Source organism: Tarenaya hassleriana, unplaced genomic scaffold (genome assembly GCF_000463585.1).
Source record: "Tarenaya hassleriana unplaced genomic scaffold, ASM46358v1 Cleome1, whole genome shotgun sequence".
Classification (NCBI taxonomy): domain Eukaryota; kingdom Viridiplantae; phylum Streptophyta; class Magnoliopsida; order Brassicales; family Cleomaceae; genus Tarenaya; species Tarenaya hassleriana.
The window spans coordinates 4,793,571-4,819,192 of NW_010960187.1; the positions used below are offsets into that span (position 1 = coordinate 4,793,571).

Here is a 25,622-nt window from a genome sequence, read left to right on the forward strand (position 1 = left end):
TATGAAAATCAGATATTCTCTTCTTACGTTATTGTCTCTTATGTTAAATAAATAATTGTATCTTAATTTTCTATTAAATTAAAAAAATCTGTGAATCTTACTGTTATTCATATTATTATTAGTTTAATTCTGAATAAACATCGATAAATTCGTTGTGTAATACCCAAAATAAAATAATACAAAATTTTAATATATATTTTGAAAGTAGAAAAAAAATTATGAGACGAAATAACACACTTATAACGTTTAAAAAAAACCAATAATGCACATAACCGGCTGTATATTCCAATAATTGCACCTAAGGGAAAACTAATTAATAAATATAAGGGGAGCATATTGTGTTACATCTGATATGGGTTTGCGTGGACCGTTCTTTAAGACTAATCGGAAATATCCATATTATTTATCTAAATTCAACCAAAATGTATTATTTCCATACGTTTGATTCTTACATAAGGTATATTTGTGACAATAAATAAACAAATTATAATTATTTATGATAAATATTCCGATTATTTATTTCAAAAAAGAAACCTCTCTTTGAGAGCACGAAAACGAATTTTTAAAGGGGAAAAAAATAGCAAAGCAAAATGTGAAATGATGTGTTCGATTGATGACTCTGTCATTACTGACCATGATTATAAAGCCAAAATTTAATATAAAATTAGAAGAATTAAGACATAATTAGTCGCCCACATATCTTAATCGAATGATTTAAACGCACTCTGGAATTTGGATGTCCCACTAACCCGGCCGCTTAATTTATAACAAAGAAAACAGATTCAGATCTAATCATGCTGATAATAATGTGTATTATATATATATATATATATATATGTGCCATGATTTGGACAGACATCGACCACTGTGCTAATCTTGAACTCGATTTGAATTAGTTTATGTTCAAAGGGGCACATTATTAGTTTCACACGACAATCATAGCTCACAGGCTAAATTGCCTTAATCGTCCACCTAATCTCCTGCTAACCACAGCCTCTTTCGTAATCATGTGGACTTTTGCACGTTTAGGCAAAACAATAGTGATTTTTTTTTAAAAAAAAATTGTGCTATATATTTTTGTTTAATTAAATGGATTTTTTGATACTATATTCTAAAGAGGATAAACGTTTGAAAAAAAAGCGGTATCCTTAAAAACACTATTTTGAAATTTCTAATTAATTGATCTTGAATTTCATCAAATTTAGAAGATGGAGATTTTTAATTATCTCTATATTTTTCGAAGTTGTAGCAAATTAATATATATATATATATATATATATATATATATATAATATGCACACCATTCCCAAAGTTGTGTTTGAATTCAATGTCATGTATATGGCTCTAATACGAATAAAATTTGTCAAACCATTGCTTCTAAGAAACAGCCCGATTGATAAATATCACAATCATACGGAGGAAGAAAAAGACAGGATAATGTAAAACGTCATTTTCTTATCGGGAGAATTCGTTTAAGGAGGCTGCGTCACGGACATATATATATTGGTTGATATATATATATATATATATATATATGTTATACCATATGGTTTTTATTTCAATATAAGGTCAATAATAATGTTCCACCAGAAACTGTCATAGGGGGTCCAGATTCATTATAAGTCTTAATTTCAATATTTTTAATGATTGTTTTTTTAAAAATAAAACATATTTACGGATGGAAGATAAGGACAAAATTGTTAAATAATCTAGGTGGGCATTTTGTTGGGTTGATTGCGTTTTGGAGACTAATTAATATCAAATCATTTCGTTATTCTTATGTTTTAGTTGGATACACATGAGTGAGTATAGCTTCCAAATCCATTTGAATTCGAATAAAATATCTAATATAATATTGAGATCTAATCAGATATGATAAAAAATATTACATTAAATATTTTTGTTACGAATTATTTATCATATATATATATCTATATTCAAATATCGAGTACGAGTTTCGATGTGATATTATTAATATATATGACTTGTATTACTATACGAAGTTGTCTTTATATTCAGAAAAAGGGTAGAATGAAATAGAAAATTAAGGCAAGGAAATTATAAAAACAAAACACATAACGTCTGACTAATAATTTAAATAAACAGTTGAATTGGACCAAGAGGGAATTAAGTATATGAATATGACTGCTTCAGGAGAAGCCCATACAAATGCAATCTTAGGCGGCTAATCTCCATTATGACTAATTAACCCCATTAGCACTACAAGAAAAACTGAAATTTGCGACACCTGTTGCGACCGAACTTTCAGTCGCAACTAAATTTGCGACAGACCGCGACTAAAAAGCGACACAATCTCGGAAAAATATCTCTGTCGGACTTGAACGCAAAATCTGTCGCAAATTTCCGACCGCTTGCGACCGTTATATCTGTCGCACGTATTTGCGACAGAAACACGACGGAAAACGACAGATAATTTACGACAGATGGTCTGTCGGTATGTACCGACACAATATGCGACAGATATGTTCGGTCGGGCTACGTGTACGACACATTTGCGACAGATGTTATGCGTCGCGGATGTAATGCGACCGATATGCGACACACTGTAGGCGTCGCTCAATATTTGCGACTGACGTGCGACTCACCGATGTGTCGCAAAATTAGGTACACACGTGAATGGTATGTCACCTAACTTTTGTCGCAATTCTGTCGCACTTCGGTCGCAATTCATTTTACGACAGAAAATATCGGTCGCAATTCCGTCGCAACTCTCTCCTATATATCCGCCGCGCGATGAGCATGCATAGATAGAAAAAAAAATTGTTAACGAAAAAAAAAATTATTTACAAAAAAATGTCTTTTTCATCCAGAATGTGGATGATTCTTCTAATCAAATCTCGAGTGAGTTTGCTGAAGGATTACAACATTTTATGGCGTTTGCAACAAGTCAAACGTCGTACATTGAGAGTTCGAAGTTACCATGTCCGTGCTCAAAATGCGAGAATAAAAGATGGCGAAGTCAGTATGAAGTGTGTAAGCACCTTTATAGAAGAGGTTTTATGTCAAACTATTATGTTTGGTTGGCTCATGGAGAAACGTATGATACGTCGTCATCATCACGTGTTTCACAAATGCAAGAACAACTTGTGGAAAACACGTCGCTACCTCCGATCTTTCAAGAAGATCAATACCAAAATCTATATGCAGAGATGGTGAATGATGTATTTCCCAACGTTGCTCCTTCTCCATATATGGAAGAAGAGCTAAATGTTGAAGCGAAAAGATTTTATGATATGCTTAACACGGCGAACACTCTGATATGACTAATTAACCCCATAGTCAAGTATCATCAAATCAATATGAATCAGCAAAATGCAATGCTGGTAAGATAGCATTTTTAATATGAAACATCGTGTACGCTTACATAAGTATGTGTGTATACATTTATATATCGAGACATAATACAACAACGGCCAAATATGAAAACAGAAATGCCACGTCATCCACAAAATATATATATTTTTTTAATATCACAGACACCGTTGAAAAATGATATGTTATGACTTTCGAATTTAAATAACTTTGGAATATATAATCTCCAACTGTTGTGATTATTTTTCTCCTAACCCATTGTCGAAGATTCGTATAGATCATGTTTTTTGATAATACATAGAACGTGGAGCGGTTTTGTAACTTTAACATGGATTCATTCAACAAGTCTATGTTTACCGGTATGAATTTTACATTAGATATTTCGTATTGACTTCAGGAAATATGGAGAGGAAAAAACTCCACGCCCCATAATTCCCCATTACTCGCCCATCGATTTCCACGTCATGGAGGTCTTGCATTCATGAAAAATATCTTAAAAATTCAACAATTTTGACTTTGAATGATGGTAATTTTTATTACGAGTTTTTGGTTTTAGTTTTTAGTTTTTGATTTTTGGATTTTAGTTTTTGTAAATCTAAAAAAAATTAGTTTAAAATTAATTTATCCATTAAGTGATTTTTCAAGTTTTTAGAAAAACTATTTTTATAAAAATTTAATTATCAATTTTTTTGGTTTTTAGATTTTAAAAACCCAAAAACATCTTCCGTTTAAAACATTTATAACATGTCACATCAAGAGTAACATATTTCAGTTTGAGTTTAAATTCGCCATAATCTAATTTTTATTAAAATTATTTTCATTTAATTTTTATATCAAATTCGATTCGATTTTTCGATCATTACTAATAAAAATATTTATTTATCATTTTTTTAATATTCGATTTTTAAAAAATTATATCCATTATGATTACATGTTAGGTTTTACTCAACGGAACTGAAGTAAACCATAGCTACTGTCTCCACGTTGGTCCATGTGGGCCATTCATCATCGATCTTTAGACAGAAAACTTGATAACCGGTAACCCCTCATCAGTGGACAAACCGAAACATATGGGCCTTATGGTGGCCCAAGAATGGCCCATTCTGTAACCTGGAAAAGAATTAGGCCCAAAACCGAATGGCAAATGCTCAAACGGCTATGAACGCCATAACAGATAGCAGGTTAAGCACTAGGGGCGGTGTCTGAGGTTGACAAGTTCGATGTCGAAAATGAGAGTTCCCAAGGTAGAGCCTTCTCCGTTAGCGAGTCGAGTTGGGTTGAATATCGTGGTGAAGAGCCTTTGCCTGTCAAAAAACTGCACCAACATTTACATTAACATCTAATATATTACATACCATTTTCCAGCTGCAATGTAAATATATATATACATGTATGCATACATAAAGGGCTGTGAAATTCAGTGTCAGTATAGTGAAATCTTCATGTTCTCTATGTATATCAACAACTGAAAACTTGACCAGACTCGGTGTTTCGAACGAGGGGTTTAAGGGAGGAGAAGTTGGAAGATATTTATGGCAATCAAAGGATCAGAAACAAGGGAATAAGACCCAGATATCCATTCCAAGCAATCCAATTAAATCACATGGATGATGAATTGGTGAAGGCAATATATATAACGCATAAGAAGTTTTGAAGGAAGAATGGCGATGAATGAATGTTATCTTTTCAGGTTTTGGCAATGAAAGCAGTATATGATGTGCCATGTGAATTGAAATGCAGAAACAACATTCCTTTGAAAGAGTGAAGAGGTAAGGTCCATACATTTGGTGGCAAAGGTTCTTGTGATGTATTCTGGTAGCCTTGCGAGGGAGGAATAATCACCCGACGAATTCCCCCTACTCTCATTGATTTCACCGCTGTTACAATCCCCCGAATGACCTGCAGTCATATTACCCTCATCTAATCAAATATCAAAACAGCTCTCCAACCAATGCCAGAACAAAGAACATGAGTTCAGGCTGCACAGCAGGAAAAAGGTTTATGCAGATACACAAAAAGAACAGATGCACGGAATAATGTCAACCCCCATAACACCAAGCTAGAAGCTTAAACAACCCGGAAATAGAGTCAAAGAACCACACTGATTGACATGAACATTTGAATATCAAAATCATAGCAGAAGCTACCTCTATTTTGGGAAAATGTCTAAAAATTTTCACATGATCTTCCCCCATCTAACGCCCAATGTGCATGTTGCCCAACAATTAAAGAAACTATCCACACTTTTGGGCAAGCATAGTGATGCACATACAATGCAGTAAGCATGATAAAGCTTAAAACTTTGGGAGTTGTAAAGATTAAAAAAGTGTTTTGTACTTTGCCGGAACCAAGGATGAACGTGAAGGGAACAGCCTCGCCACTGCTATCTTTGTGATCATACGTCGAATCGAATCTCCATCCTTGTTTCGCAGCCAATCGCCCATAGTAATGTATTGCAACCTAATCATGCAAAAGTTTATAATCAAAATCCATGTCGCTTTCATGTGAAATTCTAGGGCTTTTCGCCACACCTTCAAATACAGACACACGAACAAGCGTATGCATAGATAATATGTATGACAGACCTCATCACCGTCGACGGGGACTTCACCGTCGCCGACACGGAGGTCCAAAGCCCTAACGCCGCCGGAACTAGGGATTTCGGAGAAGTCAGCGAGCGCCGGAGAAGAACAACAAGTGGAGATGGCGACGGCGGCGGAGACGGAGACGACAGACAGAGAAAGCAGCGATCGCCTAGATCGTGATGAGGAGGAGGATGCGGACGCACAAGAGGCATAGATTCTGACAGATGGTGGAGATGCAGAGCGGACGGTGCAGATGTTGGGAGCACCAAGTGGTGGGACAAACGCGAAGCATCGAATCATTTCGTATTGTAGAACCAAAAAAAAAAAATCTTAGATGAAATGAAAGGCACAAATTCTGATTATAGGATTGGATGGAATTTGAGATGTGATACAGAAATGTGCCACGTGTAGCCCAGAAGAGTGCGCACAATGTAAATAAATAAATAAATGTATTTTTTAAAAATAGTATAAACCGTTAAAATAATTATATATATAAAATAAAGGAGGGAAAATGGAATAAGTTCTGTAAAACACCTCTTTTGGGAGGCTATAAAACGTAAACCGGAACGAAGGCAAAATATCACGACACCTCTTTGTGAAATTAGAAAGACGAGAGATATATAACAAAGAAAACAAAGGAGAAAATGGGATCGAGCAAACAAGCGGTGAACGTACCGATCCAAGACGGGCAAGTTACGGAGGAGAGAGGCGTACCAAGAAGCTCCGTCGTGGCCATGTCACCATCGGAGAGGATGGTCGGAAAACTCCCTCACAACTGCGACTCCATTCTGAAAAACGCCGACACTCCTCTCGACCGCGACAAACTCCAACGCCTCCGCGATGGTGTTTTCTTGAAGAACAAGAAACAGGTTTTTGTCGCTTTGTTTTCTGAATTTCGCAAAAAGGAAAAAAAAAAAATCTAATATCGGAATCTGCAGAAATATTGGATCGACGGTGGCTCGAACAGCAACTGTTTCATGGTCTACGCACGTGATCTCGCCATTACTTGGTCGGAAAACGCGAGCTACTGGTCCTGGTTCACTGTCAAAGAGGCTCCGAAGTAATTATTAATATAACGCCTTACTAAATTTCTCAACGCTTACCATTCATTTAAAACGATGTTAATAATTCCATAAACTGCCCTTGTCGTGATTCTTTCTCTTTTTTTTTTTGACAGCGAGACACTTGTTGATGCTGTGGAGCTGAGAAACGTGTGCTGGCTGGACATAAGTGGGAGGTTCGACATGAAGGACCTAACGCCGGGGACAAGGTACGAGGTTGTGTTCGTGGTGAAGTTAGAAGATCCTGCGTACGGATGGGACACGCCCGTCAACGTGAAGCTGAATCTTCCGTCGGGACAGAGCCCTGAACGGAAAGTGAACCTGAGAGAGATGAGGAGGTACCACTGGCTCGAGATTCCCGCCGGAGAGTTCGTTCCGTCGCCGGAGAACACCGGAGAGATCAAGTTCTCGATGTGTGAGCATGATTCTGGGACTTGGAAGAAAGGCCTCTTCCTCAAAGGTGTTGCCATTCGCCCGAAATCACACTAAGTTCCCTCATTCACTTAACCACACTTCATCTCTCTCTCTCCATCTCTTTATATATATATATATGTATATATATAGGTTGAAGGGTCGTTTATGTTTATACTATATGATAGTGCAATAATATGGCTTTCAACCTAATAGATATTATCCGAAAGACATTTGAATAAAAGTTCTGAGCGTGTGAACCGAGGTTTGTAATGTGCTACAAGTTTGAGTATTTTTGTTGTATGGAATTCGATAGTCGATGCTTAAATTGGCTGTACTTTCTTCTTTTAGCATAATATACTTTTTTTTTTCGAGGTTCATTTTGTTTTGAATAGAATGTTGGATATCTATTTTCAAGAAAATAAAAAAAAATATGATTATAATTATTAAAATTTTAGCCGACGAAAAAATCTAAATAATAAAGCAAGGCATAAGGAATAACAATGTCAGACAGAGAATGGAAGTGGAACCAAAGCAAAGAATAATAATAATAATATGTCCGATTAAGACACAAAGGTTATTAAAAAGAACATATTCTAAAGTAAAGGTTAAGAGCTAAAGATGAAAATATCACTTATTCCATACATAAAATCGGTCCATTAGATTCCAATCTTTCTAGACTTCGAATGCATGCATGCATGCATGTGCACATGTAACATGCATACCATGCAGTTTTACTACATGACGACGATTATTTACATCAGTACGAGACTACTCGTGACAATACTCGTAAAGTTCTATATACACAGAGACATGACTTCGTCTTTGACTGACACATGGAGGAGGAGACAGAGACAAGGCCAGACATGACCGTACATTGGTCGAGTAAAAAGAATATTTCAGGTATCAACTGAGACACTCACGGCGTTAAGCTCCACGTGCTGTCTGCCGTCGTTCTGGGGAAGAACCACGAGCGTGGCTCGAGCTTCTGCAGGTGGGTTCTGATCGTTTCCGGCTTGGGATATGGATATGGAGCTCACACAGGCTGTATCGTCGCCATTACGATCATTATCAGAAGAGATGATCTCCCATTCTTCTTTCACAGATGTAACTTCGATGCCTTTCTCGTGGTGTCTCTCCATCTCAAATGTGGTGGGTATGATGACGTAATCGTTTATCGGGTTGTAAAGCGGGTCCGGTTCTCCCACTTTTAGCCATTGTTTGAGCATGCGGAAGACTCGATGATCGTTAAGGATTCCTCTGTGCTCACCTGGGACTCCAACCCTTGCTTCTGCTTTCAGCCCATCCGCCTGCACAGAGAACGGTTAATTCTAATGAGTAAATTCAATCAACACTTTGAGTTTGAGTTCGAAAAGATCCGCAGCATGAATAATATGTAACGGAAAACAGATTCATAAAATGGAATATCCGGTTAACGTACCATAGCAGATTCCACAGGGACAGTCCCGTCACCATCAACGCATATATATGTAGGCTGAAATTACCGGAGATAGATGATCTAAAGTCAGTGCGTGTGAAAAAGAAACGTAACAAAGTTGTTTGGAAATTAACATGGAACCTACAAAGTCCATAGAACATTTATAATGTGAAAGAGCGTTGTCAAGAGCAAAACATTAAGATAGCAACGACAGTTGCTACGTAGAAACTATAACTGTTACCTGAAAGTACCGTAACTTTGTCAGATCTTTGACGGGCATCTTCTCATTTCCGTAGCTGGAAAAAGATATCAAAATTAGAAAGACAAAAGTAACTTGCAAAGAGTAACAGACTGGTATATATATATATATATATGCGCTCACACATATGAAGCAGTTTTATGAGAAAAACAAGAAGCATTACCAAACACTGTGAGGGGTGTCTAAATTCGTGCCATATATGTTGTAGAATTTAACTTGAGGAGGCAACTTGGCAGAAGACAAAATTCTGTGAGTTTCATGCGCCCATGTCATGATCGCCCGGTTGAAAGGAAGTGGGATGGCCTCTCCATCATACATGGCCTGAATTATATATGCAGTATAACATATGTTATGTCCAAATAATCAATGTGACAAAAATGTTACTTCCGCATCTAGGGACCAAAATATTCTCTAGGTAAGAACATGCACAGAGTTTTTTCCTATCATTCTTTAATGAAATTTATCCTGCTAATAACGTGAATTCATGGAAACAAACGCATGAGTCTTACCGCATTACTTGCAAGAGCTTCCTTGAAAACGTTAACGCTTTCCAGCGTGCAGTAAGACTCCAGAACAACATCAGAGGTTTCACCATTACTTTGTTTTTCTCTCCACAGCTCTAAAACCGGAGGGAGTTGCCATTCGAAACCCGGACAACACATCAACTCATAAATGGATGGACATTCAATAAGCTGAAACAGCAACAACGGGGAAGAAGTAATAAATTTCGCCTCAGTAGAATGAAAAGGAATGTCAATCTCCAAGAGATAGAGATCAATCATCATACATACCAGTTGATGCATGCTCCATTTTGAAATGAAAAAATTCTGTTCCCAACCATTGACAAATGACATGCCGTTTAGCAAGGCCGAAGTGATATATCCAGGAGCGCCTGCCACAACAATGTGACACCAATCTCAGTTGGCAGATGGATTCAATTTCAAACAAAGCAAGAGAGGATTGGTCATTTCCCGTTAATGGGTCATACAAACTGAAGTACGTTAACAGTAATGGAGAAATGGTTATTCTCAAGGAAGTATAATGAAAGAAACAAATCTCACCATAACAAGGTCAAACAATAGTTCTAGACACTTACCACGAAATGGTGCAGCTACAGCAATCCAGTTCTTTACATACTTTTCAAATATCTGGTGACAAAAAATCACCAAAATCGTTAGAAAGAGGCAAAATCACAACATTAAAAAATACAGGAAACAATATAAACTAGGAATCGGGGTGCTTTACATCACTATGTAGACTCATGAAACATTTCACCAACAGGCCCCCCATGGAATGACTTATAACATTGATCTTCTTTTCTCCTGATGCTTTGTAGACTGACTCCAACTTTTTCGCAAAATGGTCCATTGTCTCCTGCAGTCTAGTTCGTTTCAAACATAAAAAGGTTAGTTCATGAGTATGTAAGGTCAAATGAAAGGTTGTTAGCTGTAAGAATCAGCCTTTTCGCAAGTAGAGTTTCCCATATTTTTGGAGTTGTATCTCTTCAAGCACTCTCAGATCTTAACGACCAAATAATCTTGGAAATCATTTGATTTTCACAAATCTTTTGAAGTTAAAAAGTTGCTCAGACTAACAGAAATATGAAATCGTAAGAGAAAACATGCATAGAAAGTAGGTAAATGGATTGCTAGTCGCTGAAGACTTACAGAATCATAAAGATATATTACCTGTTGCTCTGACGGAAATCATATCCAAAACCAAAAAGAGTTTTTCCCTCCTGGAATCCCCACCCGATCATCTCAACAATCATCTCGTGGAAATAATACACGCCTTCGGCCCCAATTATCTACAGAAGACAAAGTTAAAACGTCAACAAGTTCTTGAACATGCTAACTAAGGCCAAGATTGAAAGATAGAGAAATGAAAGGCATTCCCAGTGGATAGAGCAATGAAAGGCATTCCCAGTGTTCTCTTTTGCACTGAACTTTCGATATAGTAGTTTACAGTCCAAAAACTTGAAACCATCCCTCTCCCAAGTTGAAACACCTAAAGATAAATCATACCATATCTGGGTCTAAGACATCAATCGCGTAGAGCCCAGCTCTGTCTTCAGGAACCACAATGCTAGTTTTTGGATCGAGAGTGATCGTCTTCCCTGTTTCAGATGAACACAGTTTAGAACTTGGCAGGCAAAATTCGATGGAGAAGAGATTAAAAGAGTTTCTACACACAACTCGGTGAATTGAAGGCAAAAAGAACAATCTTTTCTATGCCAATTAGAGCTCAGACACCTCTTGAACCGAAAAGACCGAGCTAATTGCTGTCTTTCTTAGCTATTTTCTCGGGAATCAAACGCACCAATCAAGGGAAAAAAAAGCACAAATAATCAATCTTTCCTTTTGATTCGGATATGATACTTTACCAGTGGAAGGATCGAACTTAGACCACAGCTTTGTACGGAATTCGCGATCGGCACCGAAGATTCGTACCCAAACCCTTTCTTCAGTCCCGTTCTCGTGATCAACAGCGTTCAGAATCGAACCAGCGATTCCGGGTACCAAAAGAACCGGGTCGAGATTCGGGTCAACATAGGGTTTCTTCTCCTGATTCCTGAGCCTCAGCAACAGCTCCACTGATCGAATGATCTCTTCCAACAACAAAGCCATCGGTGAATCTGAAGCACAGAAATTTACCAACGGAGGTGAAGAATCCGAACCCAAATTGGGATACAGGCGGCGATTATCTCGAATTGGTGGAGGGAGAAGAAGGGTGAAAAAAAAGAAACAAGCTATGGAGAAGAAGCCGTGCAAGGTAAGGCTGATCGTTGGGAAACGGGGACGCAAGAAGAAGACAGATTGAAAAAGCTGTCGTAATGATTTGATCCCTGATTTCTTCGGTTCTTCTTGTTCCGTGAATGGATCATTAAACCCAAAAGCAAATATTAATATTTTATTAAACCCTTAATTATATCCGTCCAGTGTTTCTTAATTGAGTTTAAGATGGATGCATGAATAATCTTTGTCCTTAAATTAAACCTATGATGACTATTGCAGATTCACTAATAAAAAATTCATAAATATATAAATTCATGAAACGTGGTTATCATTTATCAAGTAAATTTACTAGTATCTTTTTTTTTTTTACTCTGATAATAATCATTTTCATTTACCACCAACCACCTTAATTTGTAAACGTATGGTTCATATGTACCATGGACTGGTTACAGGCTTTCGGACCATATCCGCGGGTATCCGATCATACAAAAACCGAAGATAAAAAATTTCAGATTAAGGTTTTGAATTCGGATTCATATTTTTCATAACTAATAACTATGATGGTTAACCGTAAATCTATATATAAGTACAATTACATCTATATCCATAAATCTATTTTTTTAAATTATCAATATACTCTACAATTGATACTTGTGGTTACTCGGACCACAAGTATCGGTTTCTTGACAATATCTAGAAAGCCTGTGGGATAAGGTCGAAATCGAATATTAAAAAACACGAATATCTGATCTGTGAATAGTAAATAGTGTGTATGTATATATTCAAATATATAGCTAGTGAAACTGCATCATATATTTTCCTCGTTTCATTAGGAAAATATGACGCATTATCAAGACATCAACTTATTGAGAAAACCTTCAACAAAACGTAAAAAAACCAGAACATGACTTAGCACACAAACGCTCGCGTAAAAAAAAAAGGACAAGACGATGGATTTGGACTTAGGAGGAGAATCTGTGTCGGTCATGAGGGGAAGAGTAATCGACGTCTGGTCCGAGAGGGATGATACCGAACGGGTTGATGGAAGGGTGGCTGCCGTAGTAATGCTGCTTTATATGTTCCATGTTCACCGTTCCACTCATCCCACCGATCTGGAACACGTCCTTTGTGTAGTTGTACAGATTCTTGTACTCCCTTATCAGTTTCTTGTTGCATTTGAAATGCACCACGTATACCTCGTCGAATCTTATAAGGGTGACAAATAACCGGACATCCGCTTCGGTTAAAGCGTTTCCGCAGATGTAACGCTGTTTCGTGAGTATTTCCTCGCACCGGTCCAGTGCTTCATAGAGCTGTTTCACCGCCTGCAGAAAACATGGTGGGGGTTTGGTTGCATATGGTGACGGCCTTCAATTCATCATGCTTAACTTGTAAGATAGATCGATCCCGAAAAGTTTGCTTACCTCGTTATAGGGCTCTTGTTTCTTTGCAAACCCGCATTTGTAAACACCGTTGTTTATCGCATTGTAGACCCATTCATTAGTTTCGTCGATTGTGGCTTGCAGATGGAGAGGATACAGGTCGAGATCTGGGTTTTCTGCGATATGATTGAACTCAGTGTTGAACATACGGATTATCTCCGAACTCTCGTTGTTGACAATAGTCTTGAGCTTCTTATCCCACAGAACCTGGCATTGCAAGAATCATTCCATTCACAACTCGAAGAAGAAAACAGAAGAGAATTAGTGGTAAGGACAAGACAAGTCAGAACTTACAGGAACGGTGTACTTCCCCACGTAATTCGGGCTAGCAATCTCGTAAAGCCCTCGTATACTCTTTGCACCATTAAAATTGTCAGGATCAGCTCCTGGGACCTCGATATCTGAATCAGGAAACACCCATCCCATATGCTCGTCGCTTTCCTTTGTTCTTCCCCATATGGGTTTAACCGACTAACGTTAACATATAACAAGGGAGTGAATCAAGATGATTAATAAGCGATTACTTGATGCATCTAAATTTAAACGTTGACAAGTAAACACGATTTTACTGACACTGAAGCTTATGGCGTTGTCAAGTCCCTTGATCTTCAAGAACGAGAGGCATCTACAAGCCCAAGGACAAGCATATGATACGTAAAGATGGTATCTTCCAGGTTCTGCAGAAAACAGAGAATTCGGGTCTTGTGAAATGAAGTTGCGGAAAGTTGATGCAGTTCTCAGGAAAGCCCCAGAATCCGATGTCTCATCAACTGCAGACCTGGCCATTCTTGCTGTACACTGGAGACAATCAAAGGTCTGGTGAGGTTAATGCAAATGCTGCATCTAATAGTCAAGCGTAGGATCTTGATCTCAGTCCAGATTATGATAAAGTGAATCTACCGATGCCAAGAGCTGACCGTTGATCTCAGAAGAATCTACACAAAAACTGAGTAAACCCTTAAATCCTAGAGACCAGATCATGATAAAGTGTTGGAATCAACTGTTACATTGCATGTATGGAAGTTTTTCAAGTTTTATAACCCGAATTTCATTATGAAACTGCAAATTATCCCCTGGTTTTGTAAATCCTTCTGAATCATCCAAAGAGATTACAGAGGCTCAGTCTGTGGGCATGAATCGCTTTCCCAGAACTCAAAATCAAACCCAAATCAGGAACCACCCAATACAACTACGAGCAGACTGCAATAAGAATTTCTGGAACCGGGAAACAGATCACGGTCGTGTACCTGGAAACGAGAATTCTGGAGGAGAGACCGAGGAATCTTAAGGTTGGCACCGAGAGAAAGCAAGCAACTTTTGCTGGTGAAGATCGCGAACACGGTCATCAACGAGCTTGATTTCGCGTTTGATCTTCCGGGCTCGCGCAGACACAGTATTTTATGTTAGTCGGACGTGGAAGAGTCAACAATGGCGGATGTCTTGTACCGGGGGAAAACAAGACAAGACTTGCTGATGCGTAGCCACTGCTTTTGTCGGACGCGAAGATAAAGAAAGAGCTTTATGAGTTCTTTTTTCTTCACCATAATTATAAGATTTAATGCTGGGACTGTTGACGTAATTGCTTACGCGAAAACGAATGCAAAATCCAAACTTTCCAGTTGGATTCAAGATTTGCAAAAAGAAAAGATCTTTCTTTTTGGGGGGAAGTGGTGAAATTATCGGTTTCTATTCATATCAAATGATATAAAACAGCTAGTTAGCAATGATCATGGGAACAAAGAACAAATATTCAAGGCAAAAAGAAAGAAGAAAGAAGAAAGAAGAAACACTGAAACTCCAACTCTATGGTTCTACCCTGAATTCAACCTGAGCAATATGTTACTGAATCAGATGCTCTCATTGCAGATAAACCATTTAGCACAAGTGTAGAAACAATCATGAATTGAACATTCAGGTCCTTTGGCTAGATTCTGGATATCCAAATTCCAATACCAGCATCCGAAAGTTTGAAGAAGCAGAGCACAACTACTAGCCTATTCCTCTGGAGATCCTTTCGGTTATGTCAGCAACAAGGTTCTCTTTTCCGGTCTCACGACATGCAGTGGTGAAAGCTGCAATGGTAACGCGATGAACCCTGCGGTCTTTCTCCAACAACTTGTGAAAGAATAAGGCTGCCATCCCGACTTTCTTCTCGTTACACAGCTTCCTTACCAATGTATTCACCGTTCTGATCCAGAGCTTATGGTCTAGGGTTTCCAGTAAAATCATCGCACTGGCCGAGTCATTCCTCTTACAGTACTCATACGCTACTGTCACCCGAGTTACCTCAGAAGGGGATAGACCCTTGTCAATCATTTCTTCATAGAGCCTACGGGCTTCTTCTACCTTAGATTTCTTGCAGAGGCCGCTTATTAGAGTACCGTAAGTAAAGCTATCAGGAACAGAGCCATGATCGTTCATCTTACGAAAATATTTCAAAGCCAAATCAACATTTTCATCCCTGCAATACCCGCATATCATGGAAGTATACGTTTCTTTAGTTGGAACCAAGCCAAGGTCTATCACTTGTTTGAAAATCCTCTCGCTTTCCTTCATTTGCTTCTGCCTACAAAATGAAGCTATCAATGTGTTGTATAAATGCATATCGGCATCCAAGCCAATCTTATTCATCCGACACAAGAATGCGAGAGCTTGCTTAATGTCACCTTGCTTACACTGTTCATAAATAAGAATAGTGTAAGTGACTCCATCAGCTTCTATTCCGTAAGAAAAGGCCTTATTGAGCAATTTATATGCCTCGGTTGCCCTTCCTTTCTTGCAAAGACTGTCCACAATCGCATTATATGTATAAATATTTGGCGTAAAACCTTCTTCACTCATCAAATTCATCAACTCGAACGCTCTATCAAAATTTCCAGCTTTGCAATGACCACTGATGATCGTAGTATATGTGTTCACATTAGGAACCAACCCCTGCTCTCTCATTCTGCTAAACAACATCTCTGCACGAGTTAATTTATCTTCTTTGCAATACCCACTGATCATCGAAGTATACGTATGTACATTCGGCTTGTAACCATCGCTGCGAACAAGCTTCAGGAACAGTCTAAATGCTTTCTCGGTCCATCCCCTTTTACATAGCCCGTCAATCAAAGCCGTATGAGTGTATACATTCGGCTTCCAACCATTCCTAACCATTTCCTCCAACATCTCAAAGGCCTGTTTCACACTCCCTCTCTTGCATAAAGCATCAATTAAAGAAGTAAAATTGATCAAGTTTGGTCTAAATCCCAAATCAATCATCCTACGGAAATACCAGACAGCTCTGTTCACTAAACCCTTTTCACAGAAGGCATCAAGGACCAAAGTACAAGTAGCATTATCAGTGACAAATCCTCTTTGGAGCATTTCGCTTAACCACCTATGAGCTTCAAGAATTCTACCCTCTCTACAATGACCAATAACCATAAACTTGTAAGAGCCAGAATCTGGACAAACCCCTCTCACAGACATTTCACCGAACACGTTCTCTGCATAATCGATCAAACCCATCTCAATCGCAACCTCGACAATGCAATTTAATGTTCTCGTGCTCGGTATTAGTCCCTGATTCTCCATATCCATTACCATACCAACGGCCTCGTTCAACCTCCCGATCTCGGCAAAATTCCTTATCATACATCGCATTACCTCATGCGCTCTCTCCAAATTCCCGTTAGTAATCAAAGAATCGGCGGTCACAAGATACAACCTCATAAAATGTCGGAACTTTTCGAAACCCAGAGCCCAGTAGAAGAAGCTGAGAGCCACCATCGAACCAGCTTCGCTCGCAAGAGAAGCAACCACGGTGATCGCTTGCTCGTGGGTGAGAGAGTCCGCGTCCAGGTTGAGGTTGAGCCGGTGAGAGGGTAATCTGAAATGGGTTTGATGCAGATAGGAATCACAGACCAATGAACAGATCGACCCGACGACAGATTGAGCTGGTGATGATAATGATGACGGAGAAACTGCCGCGGAATCATCGCGTTCGTGGGCGTCGTGATAACAAGAGACTGGTCTGAGGAAGAAGAGAGAACTGGGGAGTTCACAAGGTTTAGCTATCAATTTGTTCGATCTGACAAGCAGAGACGCCATCGAACTTCTTCTTGTTCTTCTTCTTGCATACGGGGAGGGAGAGAAACAGAATCTAGTAAAGCTTGAAGCGAAGGCTATTAGGATCGAAACTACCAGCAGATAATAACGTTTGAAATGTGTGTTATACCCACTAGAAAATGATTAAAAATATAATTGTGAAAAAATTGAAAACAATAAATCTTCTTTGCAATTTTGAAAGTTTGGATCTTTTCCTATATTTTCAGGTAAATTCAGGACCTTTATGATTCATTTTTTTCCCAGAAAATTATGAACATATGGCTTATTTTAATACAGTATTCTTTAAAGAATTTATCATGGGACGCTGACACGTCAAACAATACCTGGCTCGTATCCCCTTCCTTGAACGGCCGTTCACGTTGCTCTGTCCCTGTTCTTTGTTCACCCTTTTCTTTTTGTGAAATTCCCTTGAACCGAAGGAGCAGACAAATTCTCTCTCGCAGATCGGTCAGATTCTAATAAAATGGCGTTACCGCTGTTCTGGGCATCAAGAACAGCTTCCCGTCTCCGAATCTCTGTCCTCCGCCGAAGAAGCTTCGGTTCTGGTACGATCCCGTCGTTTACTTTCTCCATTATCGTCTTTTACTTGTTTCCCTGTTCGGTTCTCCTCTGATTAGTCCAAACGCTTTGAGAATCTGGAATCGAAGCTATTTCTTCTGCGATTGCTCCTGCCGAGACGTTTCTTCTGAAAATTTGATGGGTCTCGATATTTTAGCTGCTGATGATTTGTGTTTACTGCAATTGATACTAACAATCATGATAAAGATTTGATTTTCTCTCAGTATTGAACGAATTGGGCGTGATCGCTTGTCCAAGTTGGGAAATTGTTTATTGGGTTCTTACATATGCATTGTGCTTAGGGTTTGAACATGTTTGAAACAATGAGCCTCGATCTGGGCTAGTTTCACTGTCTGAATGCAACTGAGTGAAGTGTTGAGGCTTCCAAGTTCTTTTTTCTGTTGAATGTTCCAGTGAATCTCAGAGACTTGAAGTATGCGGGCACACACGAGTGGGTGAAGGTTGATGGAAATGCAGCTACAATTGGGATAACCCATCACGCCCAGGATCATGTAGGCGATGTTATATTCGTGGAATTACCCGAACTGGGGCGTGTCCTTAAACAAGGTTGCAGTTTCGCGTCGGTTGAAAGCATGAAGGCCACGAGTGATGTCAACTCTCCTGTTTCAGGGAAAGTGATCAAAGTCCATGAAGAGCTCACCAGCTCTCCTGGTCTGGTGAGTCTTTAACCAGCCTGTCTGTTTCTACGAAATCTGTTAACAGTTGTTTTTATTTCTACCTGAAAGTTGAGTGAATGGTTAGTGTGAAGTAGGCTTGATTTTTACATCTTGATCTTGGATCAAGAAGACAGAACATGAAATGCATTTTCTCCTTCGACCCAGCTTTTTACCAGTGAATTCTGACACGTTAAATTTGCGTTTAGGTCAACTGGAGTCCGTACGAGAGAGGGTGGATGGTGAAAGTCGAGATGAGTGATCGAGGAGAACTGAACAACTTGATGGACTCTGATCAGTATACAAGGTTTTGTGAGGAAGAAGCAGACTCCAAGCACTGAGAACTTGTGTTCTTCTGACATGTAAGTACCCAAACCCGATCTTTTGCCCTCTTTTTTCCTGGATTGTAGATGAACTAAAAATGAATCCTAGATCATTAAGAGTAACAGAGCATCGTTAAGCGACGATGCATAAGTTTGTTGGAAGAGATCATACCAAGGCAACGGATCTTAGATTCTTACTGGTCAGAGAATGTAGGATGGAAATGATGCATTATGATGCAGAATCTAAGTAACGGGCAGTCCAAATGTCAAGAGTAATGGTAGAGGGCGGCGGGCAAGCATAAACACAGAGTATATTGTGGATGAAGAGAAGCTTTCATGGAGATGTTGAATTTTGCTGTCCATCCAATCTTGGAGAGCCAACAGTGGTAATGCTGGCGGCGGATGAAAACGCTTGTCCTGACCGAATCTCTTGTCGGAACCATGAAAAAACTAAACTAGCAAACAGGATCAAACCCAGCTTATTGAAATTCTCGTTTGATTTCAGGAAGCCATCGATCATCGCGAATTCACAATCTCGACCAAATGGTGTTGGGAAATCTCTCAAATATTATTATATTTCATATATAATTATGAATTATTCAATAAAATATGTTTAATTTTAAATATATAATTTATATACAAATTTATTATATAAAGAATGATACATATATAAATTATACAGTTCTAAATATTATAATGAAGTTATATAAAATATTAATTTTTATTGTAATAATTAGAAATTGATAGATTTTTATAACGGTAGACTATTTTCCTTTAAGTTAAACAATTGATGTTTTATTTTCAAAATTAATAGTTGATTGGTTTTATAATGGAATATTTTTTTAATAAGTTAAACAATTGTTTTTTTTTAAATAAAAAACCAAATTCAGAATTTCAAACATACAAATATGATCACATTTACATATACAAATATAAATTCAATCAGTAAAATATATTTTATTTTTGATATAAAATTTGTATACAAATTATCATATGTATATATTATAAATTTTCAATTTCACAACAAAAACTTAAATATCACAATATAATAAGTTTATATAAATATTTAGTTTTCAATTGTAATGTTATTATATAATTTATTTTTTTTTCAAAATGAATAGATTTTTATAACAAATTTCAAGTCCAATATTTTTTAAAAAATAAATAATTTGATATTTTTAAAATTAATAGTTGGTAGATTTTTTAACAAATTTAAAATGATTTTTTTCATAAATTATATAGTCGATAAACTTTTATAAAAAGTTTAAAGTAGAAACTTTGTTGGGGTAAATTAGGTAATTGATAAGTTGTCTTCAAATTTATCTTTATTATAATTTGAAACTATGTGAAGTAGTCCTAAGTTGTGCAGGTAAAACATATGTAGAAACCAAATGAAGGTTTCCCAATTCTTCACGATTCTCTGTAAAATCGGTGGAAAGGATTTTCTATCATAATATCTTTTGATAATTATTTCGAATATTTGTTATATAGATTGCTGGACCAATGGGGCGTTTGAGAATAAATTGGGGAGGAAATATTATCGGAATGGTGATATCATCATAGGATTAAAATTACATTAACGAATGGGCTCATCACAAGAAAACGGAACGGCTAAAGCGACGACCGATTCTAAGAATTAATTAATCAGTTCAAAATTTTGAGTTCGGACGTCGATTTCCCAAGAGTCTCGCGAGCATCAGGAGACAGCGACACACAATTGCTTCTTCTTTTTTTCCCGGAATCGTGTCTCGTGAGTATGAAATTTGACTTTCACCGATAAAACCTCGAACTTTGTTTTTTGGGTTTCTCAAAGATCGAAACTTTGGGCGAAAACAACGAAAAGATCGAGGCTTTGAGGCTCGTCGAAAAGCTGGCAAAACGGGAATCCCGTTTTCCTTCGTCGTCGTCTTCGTTTTCTATATTTTTTTTCCTTCTGGGTATGAGCGTTGTTCTTTCGAGCTTGACAGAGTGAGTTTTGTTGGGATTTTTGCAGAATGTGTGAAAGACTAAAACCCAAATTCAGGAGACCCAGTTCGGCGGAGGCGTTGAAATCGCATAATCCGCCTCTCTTCTCATCCATCCCACGGAAATTTTTCGTCTCGAAGAATTTCGCATTGGTTACTGTCTCCGTGTTCGTCGTTTTCGCCTTTGTTAACACCTTCCTCTTCCCCGGTTTTCACTCTGATGCCTCGGATTGGGGTCTGGTTCGGCGTAGTCTCGTGGAATTTACGGGAAGATCGAACAGAGTGAAGGTGTACATGTACGACTTGCCCACGAAGTTCACATACGGAGTGATCGAGCAGCACGCCATAGCTCGCGGCGGCGGACCCGCCGGAGACGGAGACATCACCTCGCTGAAGTACCCGGGTCACCAACACATGCACGAGTGGTTCCTCTTCTCGGACTTGAACCGACCCGAAAACAAACGGGTCGGGTCGCCGGTCGTCGGGGTCTCGGACCCAGCAGAGGCGGATCTGTTCTACGTCCCGGCTTTCTCTTCTCTGAGCCTGATCGTGAACTCCGGTCGAACCGCGGTAAACGGGTCGGGTTACAGCGACAAGGAGATGCAGGAGAGCTTGATGGATTGGTTGGAGGGTCAAGAATGGTGGCGGAGAAACAGCGGGAGGGATCATGTGATTGTCGCCGGCGACCCCAATGCTCTGAACTGGGTCGTGAACCGGGTCAAGAATGCGGTTCTGCTTGTGTCGGATTTTGGCCGGTTAAGACCCTACCAGGGTTCGCTTGTGAAGGACGTAATCATACCCTATTCTCATCGGATTGATTCGTACGAAGGTGAGCTCGGGGTGAAGAACAGGAACACCTTGTTGTTCTTCATGGGAAACCGATATCGCAAAGATGTAAGACAAATGTCTTCCAAATCCTCTTTTTTATATCTGCTTCTTGATAGATGTCTCTTTATCGTTTATAATCTTTGATGGGTGTTCTTCTGGCTTCATTTTGAGTTATCTATGAAATAGTTAAACGTTAGATAATCTGAATTTGGGACCCCACCATCATTTCCAGATTGGATAGAACTGGACAACTTGTTTGCAGAGACAGAGTCTTCTCTCCTGATGTTATGTTATGTCTGTAGGGAGGCAAAGTCCGAGATTTGCTTTTCAAGGTGCTCGAGAATGAAGAGGGTGTTATAGTTAAACATGGAACACAGTCAAGAGAGAACAGACGAGCTGCTAAGACAGGGATGCACACTTCTAAGTTCTGTCTGCATCCAGCCGGTGATACTCCATCTGCTTGCAGACTATTCGATTCCATAATGAGCTTGTGCGTCCCCGTGATCATAAGCGACGAGATTGAGCTACCCTTTGAGGATGTCATAGACTACAGAAAGTTTTCCATCTTCATCGGGAGCAACACAGCTCTGAAGCCGGGTTTTCTGGTTAAGAAGCTGAGAAAAGTGAAACAAGACAAGATTCTGCAATACCAAAAGGAGATGAAAGAGGTGAGGGTCGAAATTTAAAGAAGCTGGTAAATTCCTTTTTCCAAGTGTTGTTAACTTTTGCGGTTTTAGGTGAGGAGATATTTTGACTATAAGCGTCCAAGTGGAGCGGTGGATGAAATCTGGAGGCAAGTTATCCAGAAGCTACCACTCATCAGACTGATGATCAATCGCGAGAAACGCATCGTCAAGAGAGCATCAAGCTGCTCTTGCTTATGCTCAAATCGAACAAGGATTATCCATAGGTAGAGGTACATGTTCATAGAAACACCGCCCTTCGATTCATATTTTTTGTTCTTTGATTCCTCTGTTCTATTTTTTGGCCACATTCATCTTGTTCTCTGTATATTAGTTGTCACCAACAATTACACTCCTTTTGCTGTACTGCCATTTCTTCATGAGCTTGAAGTGATCCCATAAAATGGGTTTATTTGGGTTGATGATCTGGATTTTGACATATACAAACTCTGTTCCACCCTTAACCCGAGAGAGAGAGAGAGAGGTTCATCTTCTTCCTGAGATTCTATCCTCATTCTTACCTTTTGAATTTGCAAAGAAAAGCTCTTCTTCCACTTGATTCTGAATCTTGTCTTTATCAACCATGCTTTATTATTCCTCTCTTCTTCTTGAGATCCTATCCTCATTCTTACTCTTTCTCATATCCTGGAAACGCGGTTTCTCGAGATTTTTTGGTGGTCTCTTGCTTCTGAACACTATTTTCTTTCCTTGCACTTGTCCCTTCTAGTCGGTGAAGGTGGCGATACATAGATATTTCCGGCTGTTGTGTCTGGTTGGTCGTGTCTTGGATTCTCATATAATCTTCCCAGGAACTGGACAAGATCCAAGAGGGTTATATGCGAGACCGTTGATTGGTTCTCAGGAAACAGAGAAGAAATCCCTGAAATGTGATTTTATCAGCAAATACGTTCTCTGTTTTTTGCAGTTTCTCTCAAATAAACCTCTTTGATGTTACTGATCGACTAAACAAGAATACAGCACCAAAGCTACAATTACCCTAACAATCATAGGTGTGGATAACAAGTGTTGGGGAGCAACGACAAATAAACCCAGAAGGAAGACACCAAGAGCATGCCATGCTTTTTCAGACAGACCACTCTTTGGAGTTTGGTAATAGTTTGGTTCACTTGGGACTTTGCCTGGTTCTGCCTTCATGAAGCTGAATCCGCACTTCACCACCTTCCATTGTTCTGCTTCCATCGTCCCATCTGTCACTTCAAATTCAAGAACAGCCTCGGCAGGGATGCATTTACTCGACTGCTCCTGGAGACGTTTCGTGATATGTGAGCAACTTGTGTAGCCTATGAAGACGTGATCCTGCTCGATCTTTCCTGGTTTTGTCCATTCTCCGACAGTGAAACTGAAGGAGATCCAAGACCGGTCTTCGGTTCTGAACTTACACGTGCATTTTACTAGGATGCTGTCATATTGATTTCGGTAGTCCTGGAAAGAGATGACAGCACATAGAGCTATCCCGGAAAGCCTTTCGTCGCACCAATGTGAGGGTAATGTCGGTGTTATCTCTGATCCAACCTCTCGGTGAACGAACCACGAAGGTACTTCACATCCAGGAAAGGAAATGCGGAAATGGGCCTTGGAAACAGAACCCTGCAAAGTAATGCAAAGATGGAAAGTCACAGACTTTGGAGATTTTCAGTAAAGGAGAAGGACTTCGAGGGGGGGAGAGGAAGAGAGAGACCCTATCGTAGCGAATGACAGCATCTGACATTAAATGGCTTCTCTTCTGAGCATAGGATGTGATCTTATCTTTTGTGTCTTGTTCCAGATTGTTGCAGTCGGTAAATATGAATGCGGAATTACTCTGTTCTGTTTGCAGAAGAAGGGACAGAGGATTTGCCACTGTTTTCAACTTGTCGCATCCATGTGCATCTAAGCGCTGAAGATTTGGTGGAAGCATCGGAAGGGATGTGAGGTTCTTGCAATACTTCAACTCAAGCCATTTCAGATGGTAAAGTTCACTGATGTCAACCTGCAAGCTTCTGATCATATCATTCTTGCTTAAGCATAGATGTCTCAGCAGACAAAACCGGTTAACAACTCGTGGCCCCGCAGAGATACCTCTGGTATCTCTTCCACTATTTCTGATCGTATTATTTCTTATACCGGGAGGCAAAACCATGGGAGGGACCATCGTATTTCTGATACCAGGAGGTAAAACCATGGGAGGGACCATCGTATTTCTGATACCGGGAGGCAATATATTCGGAGGGATCATATTGTTTCTACTTTGGGGAGGGAATATGTTTGGGGAAGAGGTATTGATCTTTTTGGTTGGACGCAATTTAGGCATCTCTTTTATCGCTGTCCCATCACAAAGTAAAATCTCCAAGCATTTCATGTTCTCCAAGACCTCTGGAAAACTCTCAAGCTTCGAGCAACCAGAAAGAATTAGCTCGTGAAGACATTTCAGACTCCCCAGACTATCAGGAAGATCCTTCAGCATTTTGCAGCACCTCAAATTCAACAAGACAAGTTTCTGGAGCTTCTCCATGGATGGAGGGAGTTGTTTTATCGCAGTGCCATCTAAGTATAGAGTTTCTAGACTTTCTGAAATCACCCGAAATTCCTCGAGGTTGGAGCAGTCGCTGAGGATGAGAGTTTTCAGAGACTCCATATTCATTTCTTCAACTACCTGGAGGCTGGTACATCCTCTCAGGTTCAGGAAAACGAGACTTTTCATGGTCTGCATCTCCTTGGGTAAGTTTCCCAAACTTGTGCAGCCTTCAAGATCCAACCTTTGAAGATTCGAAGCTCCTAATAACCCTGACAAGTTGCAGAAACCACCCGAGTGACTGAGATCAACCCACTTCAGTTTTGATGTATCCTGTCATGTAAAAAGAACCAGACCCATCAGATGGGAAAGCCACAATGGAAAGAAACTGACCATGTAGACACTGTTGGATTGTGGCTCAAAAAATGAAGTTGAAGATCAAAAATTCAAGTTGAAGTTGAAGTTTCTGCACTAACAGTTACATCAGGTTGTAGTTATATTTGTTTAAGGTCTGTAATAGGTAAGACATCATAGTTTCTGTTTGTAACTGCTAAGTGTCGATTCCTAAATCAGGTCTATAAGAGCAAGTGTTGTTGGTTGTGAGAAACTATTGCAGATTGGTTTTCTGCAGTCACGTGTTGTATTGTCTTTGTGTTGTAATGTATGCAGATTTTTTTTTTTTTTTTTTTTTTTTTTTTTTTTT

At 39.0% G+C, this 25,622-nt stretch overlaps 8 protein-coding genes across 17 annotated transcripts in view; 3 read left to right on the forward strand and 5 right to left on the reverse strand.

The window, feature by feature from the left end:
• Nucleotides 1–4,288: 4,288 nt before the first annotated feature.
• LOC104811504 (peptidyl-prolyl cis-trans isomerase FKBP17-1, chloroplastic) lies at nt 4,289–6,314 on the reverse strand. Its single transcript, XM_010538217.2, has 4 exons — nt 5,919–6,314; nt 5,671–5,793; nt 5,116–5,232; nt 4,289–4,648 (listed from the first exon to the last, which is right to left on the reverse strand). Exons 1-4 carry the CDS (start codon nt 6,216–6,218, stop codon nt 4,523–4,525), a joined length of 666 nt encoding a protein of 221 aa, XP_010536519.1. The 5' UTR covers nt 6,219–6,314; the 3' UTR covers nt 4,289–4,522.
• Nucleotides 6,315–6,492: 178 nt separating this feature from the next.
• LOC104811514 (protein PHLOEM PROTEIN 2-LIKE A1-like) lies at nt 6,493–7,770 on the forward strand. The gene is made up of 3 exons (XM_010538229.2): nt 6,493–6,787; nt 6,857–6,978; nt 7,096–7,770. Exons 1-3 carry the CDS (start codon nt 6,563–6,565, stop codon nt 7,466–7,468), a joined length of 720 nt encoding a protein of 239 aa, XP_010536531.1. The 5' UTR covers nt 6,493–6,562; the 3' UTR covers nt 7,469–7,770.
• A 228-nt stretch (nt 7,771–7,998) lies between these two features.
• LOC104811523 (lecithin-cholesterol acyltransferase-like 4) lies at nt 7,999–11,945 on the reverse strand. Its single transcript, XM_010538241.2, has 11 exons — nt 11,471–11,945; nt 11,112–11,203; nt 10,776–10,894; nt 10,333–10,468; nt 10,184–10,235; nt 9,879–9,979; nt 9,597–9,779; nt 9,251–9,408; nt 9,070–9,124; nt 8,832–8,885; nt 7,999–8,700 (listed from the first exon to the last, which is right to left on the reverse strand). The coding sequence occupies exons 1-11, from the start codon at nt 11,712–11,714 to the stop codon at nt 8,290–8,292; spliced, it is 1,605 nt and encodes a 534-aa protein (XP_010536543.1). The 5' UTR covers nt 11,715–11,945; the 3' UTR covers nt 7,999–8,289.
• A 623-nt stretch (nt 11,946–12,568) lies between these two features.
• On the reverse strand, nt 12,569–14,755 carry LOC104811533 (glutathionyl-hydroquinone reductase YqjG). Of its 2 annotated transcripts, none has more exons than XM_010538250.2 (5): nt 14,512–14,755; nt 13,838–14,080; nt 13,559–13,735; nt 13,247–13,471; nt 12,569–13,147 (listed from the first exon to the last, which is right to left on the reverse strand). In XM_010538250.2, exons 1-5 carry the CDS (start codon nt 14,608–14,610, stop codon nt 12,785–12,787), a joined length of 1,107 nt encoding a protein of 368 aa, XP_010536552.1. In that variant the 5' UTR covers nt 14,611–14,755; the 3' UTR covers nt 12,569–12,784. The 2 variants fall into 2 exon arrangements, with proteins under 2 accessions (XP_010536552.1, XP_010536561.1); XM_010538259.2 differs by having other exon boundaries at nt 13,838–14,062; nt 14,512–14,754.
• A 175-nt stretch (nt 14,756–14,930) lies between these two features.
• Nucleotides 14,931–17,576, reverse strand: LOC104811547 (pentatricopeptide repeat-containing protein At4g19890). Its single transcript, XM_010538268.2, has one exon. It carries the CDS (start codon nt 17,357–17,359, stop codon nt 15,254–15,256), a length of 2,106 nt encoding a protein of 701 aa, XP_010536570.1. The 5' UTR covers nt 17,360–17,576; the 3' UTR covers nt 14,931–15,253.
• A 157-nt stretch (nt 17,577–17,733) lies between these two features.
• On the forward strand, nt 17,734–19,530 carry LOC104811556 (glycine cleavage system H protein 2, mitochondrial-like). 6 transcript variants are annotated; one of them, XM_010538300.2, is made up of 4 exons: nt 17,734–17,922; nt 18,350–18,612; nt 18,819–18,971; nt 19,138–19,506. In XM_010538300.2, exons 1-3 carry the CDS (start codon nt 17,841–17,843, stop codon nt 18,948–18,950), a joined length of 477 nt encoding a protein of 158 aa, XP_010536602.1. In that variant the 5' UTR covers nt 17,734–17,840; the 3' UTR covers nt 18,951–18,971; nt 19,138–19,506. The 6 variants fall into 6 exon arrangements, 5 of the variants coding, with proteins under 5 accessions (XP_010536602.1, XP_010536594.1, XP_010536609.1 ...); XM_010538292.2 differs by having other exon boundaries at nt 19,147–19,506; XM_010538307.2 differs by having other exon boundaries at nt 19,173–19,506.
• A 1,047-nt stretch (nt 19,531–20,577) lies between these two features.
• Nucleotides 20,578–25,622, forward strand: part of LOC104811596 (probable arabinosyltransferase ARAD2) — a 5,271-nt gene continuing 226 nt past the window's right edge. Inside the window, exons 1-4 of one of the 4 annotated variants that reach the window (XM_010538347.1) lie at nt 20,578–20,682; nt 20,926–21,790; nt 22,027–22,392; nt 22,462–22,829. In XM_010538347.1, the coding sequence (XP_010536649.1) occupies nt 20,927–21,790; nt 22,027–22,392; nt 22,462–22,638 (1,407 nt within the window). In that variant the 5' untranslated portion in view covers nt 20,578–20,682; nt 20,926 and the 3' untranslated portion in view covers nt 22,639–22,829. The other 3 variants (XM_010538357.2, XM_010538365.1, XM_010538339.1) reach the window with 3 other exon arrangements.
• The window catches only part of LOC104811588 (disease resistance protein LAZ5-like), a 4,839-nt gene continuing 2,549 nt past the window's right edge, over nt 23,333–25,622 (reverse strand). The window contains exons 4-5 of the mRNA XM_010538326.1: nt 24,107–25,252; nt 23,333–24,015 (exon numbers count right to left, since the gene is read on the reverse strand). Of these exons, the coding sequence (XP_010536628.1) occupies nt 23,359–24,015; nt 24,107–25,252 (1,803 nt within the window). The 3' untranslated portion in view covers nt 23,333–23,358. The remainder of the gene's footprint in view (nt 24,016–24,106; nt 25,253–25,622) is intronic.